Source organism: Octodon degus, unplaced genomic scaffold, assembly GCF_000260255.1.
Source record: "Octodon degus isolate 3935 unplaced genomic scaffold, OctDeg1.0 scaffold00072, whole genome shotgun sequence".
In the NCBI taxonomy this organism is placed as follows: domain Eukaryota; kingdom Metazoa; phylum Chordata; class Mammalia; order Rodentia; family Octodontidae; genus Octodon; species Octodon degus.
In genome coordinates this window covers 5,351,407-5,359,995 of record NW_004524648.1, presented here as the reverse complement: position 1 = coordinate 5,359,995, position 8,589 = coordinate 5,351,407, and the positions used below count along the sequence as shown (strand labels likewise).

At 53.0% G+C, this 8,589-nt stretch overlaps 2 protein-coding genes across 5 annotated transcripts in view; both read right to left on the bottom strand.

The window, feature by feature from the left end:
- Positions 1-461: 461 nt before the first annotated feature.
- On the bottom strand, positions 462-5,736 carry Unc119 (unc-119 lipid binding chaperone). Of its 3 annotated transcripts, none has more exons than XM_004635415.2 (5): positions 5,447-5,736; positions 2,220-2,333; positions 1,718-1,820; positions 1,393-1,565; positions 462-1,119 (listed from the first exon to the last, which is right to left on the bottom strand). In XM_004635415.2, exons 1-5 carry the CDS (start codon positions 5,664-5,666, stop codon positions 1,007-1,009), a joined length of 723 nt encoding a protein of 240 aa, XP_004635472.1. In that variant the 5' UTR covers positions 5,667-5,736; the 3' UTR covers positions 462-1,006. The 3 variants fall into 3 exon arrangements, with proteins under 3 accessions (XP_004635472.1, XP_023575807.1, XP_023575806.1); XM_023720039.1 differs by having other exon boundaries at positions 5,661-5,736; XM_023720038.1 differs by having other exon boundaries at positions 1,004-1,119; positions 1,389-1,565.
- Positions 5,737-6,451: 715 nt separating this feature from the next.
- The window catches only part of Pigs (phosphatidylinositol glycan anchor biosynthesis class S), an 18,440-nt gene continuing 16,302 nt past the window's right edge, over positions 6,452-8,589 (bottom strand). For both annotated transcript variants that reach the window (XM_004635414.2, XM_023719981.1), the window contains 2 exons: positions 7,836-8,046; positions 6,452-7,552 (listed from right to left, as the gene is read on the bottom strand). In XM_004635414.2, the coding sequence (XP_004635471.1) occupies positions 7,277-7,552; positions 7,836-8,046 (487 nt within the window). In that variant the 3' untranslated portion in view covers positions 6,452-7,276. The remainder of the gene's footprint in view (positions 7,553-7,835; positions 8,047-8,589) is intronic.

Here is an 8,589-nt window from a genome sequence, read left to right as displayed (position 1 = left end):
CACACCTAGCATGAGGCACTGTTTGCACAGGACAAGCTGATGGCGCTAGGCCTTAGCCAAATCCCTCTCAGCTTCTCTGATGAGAACTACCCAGTAGTGGCCTCTGCAGATAGGAAGCATGGTGTAGAGGATAACCCACCTCCCCACATTCTCTTCCATGGTTCTAGCCTCTGCTTTACCAGAGGTTGGCTGACTTTAGGCCAAAGGTTCCTCTCTCAAGACCCAGGTTTTTTTCTTTATCCCAGGACAAACCTTTTCCAGCTCATTCATGTTCTAACTGCTGATTCTAGATGCAAGAGCATGGCATCAGAGTTCTGAGAACTCTGGGACAGGAGAACCCAGGGGGCAGAGGGAACAGGAAAGCGGGGAAGAGTTTTGCTACCTTGAACACATTACTGCCTCAGTGCTCTAATCCCCATCCCTGCCTCTGTCCATGCACACACAGACTGGCCACACCAGAGAACAGAAAAGGAGTTTATTGAAAACTATATACAGTTGGTCTAGTTCCCAGCACAGGCTGCAATCTGGGCTGGTCCCCCCATCTCAGGCAGTATCTTAGCCCCTGATGAGAGTCGGGAAGCTGAGACCCATACCCCTGCAGACCTTTGTCTGAGAACTTATAACTCTAAATGCCCTGGATACGGCTGACAGGGGACAAAGAATAGATCCTTGTCCTGACCTAGTCACAGCCTGGAGCCGGAAACAGTATTGTGAAACTTGGGCCCAAAAGGGCCGAGCTAGGCTGTCTGGAAGTCCTGGCTGATCCTCTTACAGGAGGCCTAAAAGGACACTGAGGCAAACAGCTCCTACCACCTCGACCCATGCACCAGGCCCCAGGGGTGTTAAGGCTTGGCCTGGGGACACGCGGCATCTTCTTCCCAACACTGATTCAGGGTCCAGGGCTCCTGGAGCACACCCCAAGCAGAAGACCTGGAGTTGAGAGATGAGTTTGGAGAGGTCACAGCTGAGGGCCCAGGCCTCCTGGGGTGGGGAGCAGTTCTGGGGGTCAGGGTGTCCCACTGTAGGAATAGTCTGCTTTATTGTGCATCACCAGCCGGTCATCCACGAAGTAGAAGCTGTCAGACTGTGTCTCATAAGGGTGACGGATCATCTCGCTGACTGCAAGAAAAGGCCCAGCCAGGGTCAAAAGTCAGAAGCCCAAGCCAGGCCACTGAGAAGCTAGAGGGCTAGGTGACAGGGACAGCTGAACCACCTCAGAGAATTCCTCTGCTATGAGCTATTTCCATTCAGATGACACAGGAATGGTGCCCACTAAAGTGATCCAGGCTGGGAAGAAAGAGGACTGAGTCTTCAAGCACCCCCTCTCTCCCGCAGTGTGTTCTCTATACGTCCCGTCCCATTCCCCAGTCCCACAGGGCCCTGCTCACATACTCAGCTCCTCAGACAGAGGGGGAAAGTCGTAGATGTGCTCGCAGGTGTTCTTGCTGCTTGGAATGCAGAAGCCAAAGTGGAAGTCAAAGCTTTTGAGCAACTGGTTTCGGAAGTAGTGCCTCTCGATCATGCGGAAGTTGTTCACGGGCTTGTCTCCCACAGTGAACTCCACCCTGAGCAAGAGAAGGCGACAGGGCTGAGCCTGGCCTTCAAGACACACACCAGGCTGCAGACACACTGTCCCTGAGAGGCTCAGTAAAAACTCAGGAAGGGCTGCTCCCGGGCTCTCCCTCACCCCAGCCCTCACCCCACCCCAGCGACTCACGTGGCTCCCACCTGCCTCAGGCGGAGGAAGGCAGGCGTGAACTGGTAGCGGACAAAGCGCCCAGCATTGGGGTCCAGGTCCCGCCGGTTGATGGGCAACCGTTCTGCAATGTATCCCGGCTGGGCTCAGTGGGCTTCAGGCTGGACTCTCACCCACCCAGGGTTCCACCCAAGCCCCTATCTGTCTAAGGGATGCTTAGGCTTCAGAACCAAAGGGTAAGCTCTAGGTCAGCCGGGCAACAATTCCCACTGAGGTTCCCAGGGCCACTGGATGCAGAGGCATGGGGCCTCTGGGGATGCAGTTCCCAGGCAGGTCAGCAGAGGGTAAGCTGTCATGGATTAAAGGGGTAGAACTGTCCTCCCAACATGTCCACCCCCAGACACAGAGGGCAAAGAACAGGCCTGGGTACCTACAAACTTCTGAGTTTGTTGGGGTCCCAGCCCCAAATCTGTTCTGTATTTGGGCCCAAGCTTGCCCACCAATGGTTCACCAGCCTGCTTACCGGAGGCAGGGGGCTTCTTGATTTCAAAGAGGACAGTGCCTGAGTCCATGTCCCGGATCTTGAACCTGACGAAGTCGATCTTGTAGATATTCTCTTCAGGGGAGCACAAGTAGTCTAGGGGAGACAGACAGCTGAGCAAGGAAGGGACCCAAAGGCTCTGCTGCCAGTTCAGCTTTTATGGGTCCTTATGGGCCCTTCTTTCCAGAAAGAGGGAAGTAAGCGCTTGCCCTGGGTGAACCCCCCACTGTGGAGTGCATACCTTTGTCTTGGGGATCCAATAGAGGATGAATAGCCCCATTTTAGTGGCCTCTATGGGTTAGGCAAAGGCAGGGCAAAGAAGGGTAGACAAGGCCATTTCCCCAACACTTTCCCTTCCTCCTGCAGTTGAGGACCCTTATTTTCTCTGATCTGCCAGGCCGAGCTGTTGAGCCAAACTGGTCTCTAGTCTGGCAAGAGCCTCCAGCATAAAGGACAGGTACACACTTTTTTTGTTTGTTTTTTACTTTTTTTTTGTGGGGGGGTACCGGGGATCGAACTCAGCACCCTGCACTTGCCAGGCAGGTGTTTATCCTACTGAGCTATCTCCCTAGGCCCCGAGAGATATACCCTTGCCTTTGTGAAATTCAGTGCAAAGAGGGGGCCATAGAGGGGCACAATCCTTCATTGGAGGATGCTCCTATTCCCACCCTATAGCTGCTCTTGGCAAGGCTGATCTTGAGGGGACTTTCCCTGACATGGGTAGTGCTGGGGCAGCTGAACAATCACTTTCTGCTCCCCTCCATGCCCCTCTTCTCCCTATAAGCAGCTTATGCAAGCCCAGCTCCCTTAAGCAGCTTAGCCAAAGCTCTGCTGACTCAAGTCCAGAGCCTCGGATGCTTGGGGGGAAGGGTCCCAACTTTACTTCCACCCCGTTGATCTCCAAATGGAAGGAAGTCTTAGCAAACAGAGGGAACCCCTTAAAGGTTTTCTATCCAGCTTTGGCGTCAAGCCACCCCAACACACAATGTGCTCTCGGACCCTCATAGAGGACAAGCCAACCTTGGAAGGGGGCCTGGCAGGTGCATCAGAGTACAGATGGGAGCAGGGGAGTCCTCAAACCCACCAGAAACACGCGAGGGCTTGCCTGAGGCAAACTCAAGCGCTTGAATCTCACCCTCACTGCTTTGGCAGCAGCAACTTCAAGTGGTCAGGGAGGCCCCAGCAATCAAGAGGAAAGAGGAGAGAGGCACAGTGGAAGGCTCTGATGCTATCACCCTGCATAGCATCACATCCTGCACTTGTGGCCCCCAGAAGCCCGGAAGTCACCGTTTAGACCAAGGCTACCTCCTATGCTTCTGAAATTGGAAGAGGAAGTAAATATAAAGTCATGCTTCCCTAGGCCTGCCTCTACCCTGAGTTTGAAGCAGCTCCCTCCTGGAAGTCCTCCTAGAAGTTCTTCAGCAACTGCAAATTTGGGAGACTCTTTTTTTCTTTACCCCCCCCTCCCTTTAGGAACAAATTCTTAAGAGTCTAGACCTCAGACTCTTTTGCAAACTCAACCTGTCGGCCTTTCCTTGACTTAAGAGGAAGTGAGAGTCAGGGGCTGCCTACAGCTCGCCTACAGCTCATCTACGGAGAAGCATGAAGGGCTCGGACTAGGTCCCAGGGTCAGGTCGGAGTACTGGGCAGAATGGATGAGGGCTGAGAACACAACAGCTCCCCCTCCTCTCAGCCACAAATAGCTTCCTAAGCTGGATTCAGGGCCCAGTAATCCAGGAACAGCAAACCTCAGATTCATGTGATTAGGGTAAGAAGACACCAGACAAGGGATGCCAAGGTAGAAAGCCCTGGATACCTAGTCCCAAATCCTGCACAGGAAAGGGCCCATTCCCCTGTTCATTCCCTTCAGATGCCTATCTCTGAGGGCTATGAACTTCCCAAATTAGGATATAAATGCTGTTACTTCACCTGGAAGTCTCCTTTAGTTACAAAATAAACCCCCAAAGTTGTCCAGGACCCAGATTAGCCTTCCAACCCCGGAGCTACGATGAATCCTAAACATTGCTTTTGTACACTGCAGCCCAACTGGCTTCAACATCAGCCTGGTCCTGGCCCCCTCCCTCCAATGATGCCTGTTAGGGCAAGAGAGCTCAGTCTGTAATCTAGGGGCCCAGCTGAGAATGGCTGCTGCCTAGCTCCGAGCAGAGTAAGGGGGGCCCCCAGGGACCCAGATGCACAGGCTAAGGCCTGCCATCACAGTCCCCTCCACAGGTCTGTCTGAAAGCCCTGGGCTCTGTCGCTCCTGCAGCTCCAGAGCTCAGGTCCACTCTCAAGGAGCCAGGGAAGGTTAGCCAAAGGGCCACTTTCTCTCCAAACACCTCCCTTTCTTCAAGGCTCAAGCAAGCCGCTGCCATGTTCCCTGTCTACGCTGATGCCTGCCTCTGCCTTGAATGTCTAGGTGTCTGCCTCCAGGCTGAGCCCTATGGGGCTCCTGATACTAAGAGAAGAGCCCTATTTACAGAGCATGCATAGCAGGCATGGCACTGGACAAAATCTAAGGGCTGATTTTTTTTTTCACAGTAACCTTACAAGGGAGGTATTCTATCCCCCTCTTACAGATGATCCTCAGAGAGATTTTTACATGCCCAAGGTCACACAGCCAATTATGTGGCAAGGCTGGAACTCTAACCTAGGCAGTGCAACTCAGAAATTCAACTACATGTGGACTAGGTTTCCCCTGCAAGAACCTCCAAAGGGGACAGGGATGGAGATGGGGACCTCCTGGGGGACCCTGGGTGTAGACATTAATGGCAAGATAGGTCTGAGGATCTTAATACCTCTAACTAATTCAGCCTCCACCTCGCCTCTCCAGTAGGGACTGAGAACAGACTGCACTCAGCCCCCCTCTACGTTAGTGTATACCGGCCTGAGAAGGCTCTGAAGATTGCATCGGGAAAGGGTTACAGTTGCAGCTGCTGCCCCACCTCCACCAAGGGAAAAGGGGTGGGCCCCTCAATAAAGAAAGGAGTGCGGTGGAAATGAACCTCTAAAAGGAGAAAAGGGATGCACAGAAAGATCAAGGGATGGGAGCACACAGAGATCTTGCAAGCGGAAGGGAAAGGAGTAAAGAGTAAAGGACCTGGTGGGGGAGGGGAGGCTGGGGGAGGGCGGGAAAGGGGGCGGGGGCCGGGGGGGGGCCGGGGCTCCGCGCGCGCCTCCCGCACTCCCCTTCCCTCGCCGGTGCTCACCGCCCGTAATCCGCTGCAGCCCCAGCACATCCTCCGGCCCTATGGGCTGCTTTCCCTGCAGCGGCCCCGGCCTGGGCCCCAAGCCTGGCTCCGGCTCCGACTCAGACTCTGATTCTGATTCAGCTTGCAGACCCGGCGAGTGTTCTACGCTCAGGCCTGAAGCCCCAGGAGAGGGCTCCGCCCCTGTCCTGGCCCCGCTGGCGCCCTTCTTCACCTTCATGGCCTCGCCCCGCCGGGCCGCCCAAGGCTCTCCGCTACCGCCACTGTCGCCTGCGCCGGCTGGAGCCGGGGAAAGGGGGAGCGTCCACAGCTCCGCCTCCAGATGGGCCCCAGGTGCCGCCCCGGCCCCGCCCCCGGGGTAGGCCCCACGCCGGCCACGCCCAGCACCCAGCCCACGCTGCCAGAAGGTCAGGGGCAGTGCAGGCGGGCCCAGCCTGGCAACGCCTTGGTGGCTCAGTACTTTTTTCAGTAATAAGGAGGGACTGACTACGGCTCCTCTCACTCGCTGGGTTCCGGTCTCAGGGTCTACATAGGATACTTTCCTATGATGGCCTCAGCTGAAAGGCGCTGGGAAGTACTTCCCTCTAGTCACTATCTGCTCAGCCGATTCACCTTTCTCACGCATTAATTTTTTTGTTCACTGACTTCCTCCTGTAAGTTCTGCTCTGTCCCACGGTCCAGCACTGATATCTGATATCCCAGTACTAGCATGATGCTCCCTGCTAGTACTCGATACTTCTTGAAAAGATGAGTTAGTATCCAAAGGCTTTCACTGGAACAAGCTCTTCTCTCCTAGAACTCCTGATAAAATGCAGAAACAGATGCTCACAGCCTTGGCAAATCTACACAAGGAGGGACTACTGGCCAGGTGTGCAGCCAGCCCAGCGTCCTACAGAACCCAGGCAAGAGCAGCACATGGCCATGTAGAATAGGGACCAGTGAGGTCAGGGCAGACAGAAGTCTGTTACTTATGCAAGAATAAAAGAATGAAAATTAAGCTTATACTTCATACCATTCCAGTTCAATTTTATTACACGTCTGCTTTAAAGTAACTCCCTAATACAGTACATGCCCAACACTTTCAAATGTTTAGCACATTTAATCCTCAAACCACCTTATGAATGAAGCATCATCAGTGCCACACTGAACAAGAGAAATTTGAGGCTTAGCGAGACTTGAGTAGCTTATCCAAAGCTTTTCAGTCAGTATGTGCAGAAGCAAGGATTTCAGTTCAGGCGTGTTGGATTCCCAGTCCAGAACTTCCCCCTAATATGCCACACTGCCTTTTTGAAAGAACGAGGGGAACCTCTACCATATGCATGGCATCAGATCCAGAGCTGCTATGCCTAGACAGAACACAGCAGGTGAAGCTTGCCAGAGAAAAGGGAGTAAGGGAGGTCTCAGAGTTTACCTTCACCTGGGGATCAGAGAGAAGGGGGAGGGCAGGCGGCTACAATCCAGCTCAGAGCTTTCCTCCAATGCTCCTCTAGTGCATGACTGTGCTACACCAAGAGACAGGCCAGAAGCACAAGGTGCCCCACTATGAGATGGATAGAGCAGGGCTGTCAAGTCCAAGCCAGAGGAGGAGACTGACATACCTTTTGAGGTCCTTGGGGAAGGGTCAGTGGGGGATACAAGCCACAGGAATGGGAAGGGAAGGAAATATGAACCCAGTTTAGAGTATTATAGTTCAGGTCCAACAGAGGCACCTGGAGATGAATTAGTCATTCCCAGCAGCCCCATTCGTGTGCCTCAATCTAACACCTCTGTTTTGACACCAAGCAATCCACTTGGGTCAGAAAGGAAAACTCTACTGAGATGCAGCTTCACTCAGTCTATCTTCTCAGGCTTTTTCCATGATTTGCGGGTCTCCAGGAAGATCTTGACCAATGATAAGAGGATGGGCACAGCCATAGGCAGGAAGAGTGGGATGTAGATGGCAAATTTCTGGTCATCAGGGAAATAGAGAAGGTGGAGGAGTGAAGGGTCAAAAAAGGCACGCTCAGAGGATGTCACAGCTTCCTGGCTGGCAGCGAAGGCAGATGACAGGTGCCCAGAGGCCAATTCCTCTGCTGCCTTCTGAACTGCAGCTACAGCCCTGTATACCTAGGAAAGGGAGGGGACAGGGATTACCAATACATCCTAGCCATCCATGGGGAAGGGGCTGGGTCTTCCTGTGTCTCCCATCTGTAGGAGAGTGCCCAGAGTTCACCCAGAATATATGGGGGTCAGACTGAAAGAGATATGGTTTATTTTCTGAGGGTTGCTTGAAACCTTCATTCACTCTCATCCACTCTTGATGGGGAGCTGGCAAGCCAGGGGCATTTAGGAAATGGCTCTTACTGGCTGCCCCAATTCTAGGCACATAATCCATGCCCTGCCCACTTACCTCAGATGCCACATCATCTTTGATGACAATGTTGCTGATCTTGCCTAGAAGCTGGGCCAGTGAAGTGAGGGTGGTGGTGGCTGTGGCCAGGTTCTCCACAGACCGGGCCCAGAGCAGCCGGTCCAGCTCCCAGGTCATGAGCCCTTCACTCTTAGGTCCTGAGAGCAGGCATTTTGGAGGCACTTGGGGATGAGCAATCCCAAAGAGTAGCCTATAGGAACAGCAAGAGATGATCGAACTTGCTGAGACAAGAAGATTGCAGATAACAGCTAAGATCCTTAGCATATCTTCCCTATACCAGTGATTTTAATTTTCCCATGTAATCACAAGGGTTCTCAGGAGTAGCGACACCAAGCAATCCAAAGCCCTAAACACAGCATCAAGTGGTCCTTCTGGTTTTATCTTCCTTTTTTCTTGTTTCTTTTGAGACAGGGTCTTGCTTTATAATGCAAGCTGGCCTTGGACTTACTCTGTAGCCCACGCTGGCCTCAAACTCTTGACAATTCTGCTGGCTCAGCTTCCTGAGTGCTGGGATCACAGGCATGTGCCACCACATCCAGCTAGTTTTACTTTCTATACTAGACTTCTTGGATTTTTTTTTTCTTTTTCTTTTTGGCACCCGGAACTGAACTCAAGTCCTCACACTTGCCAGGCAGGCACTACACTATTGAGCTCCATTCCCAGCCCCTGGACTTTTCTGAAAAAGGTTTCATGACTATTTCTGATAACACCAATGTAGTGTTTGGTTGTTGTT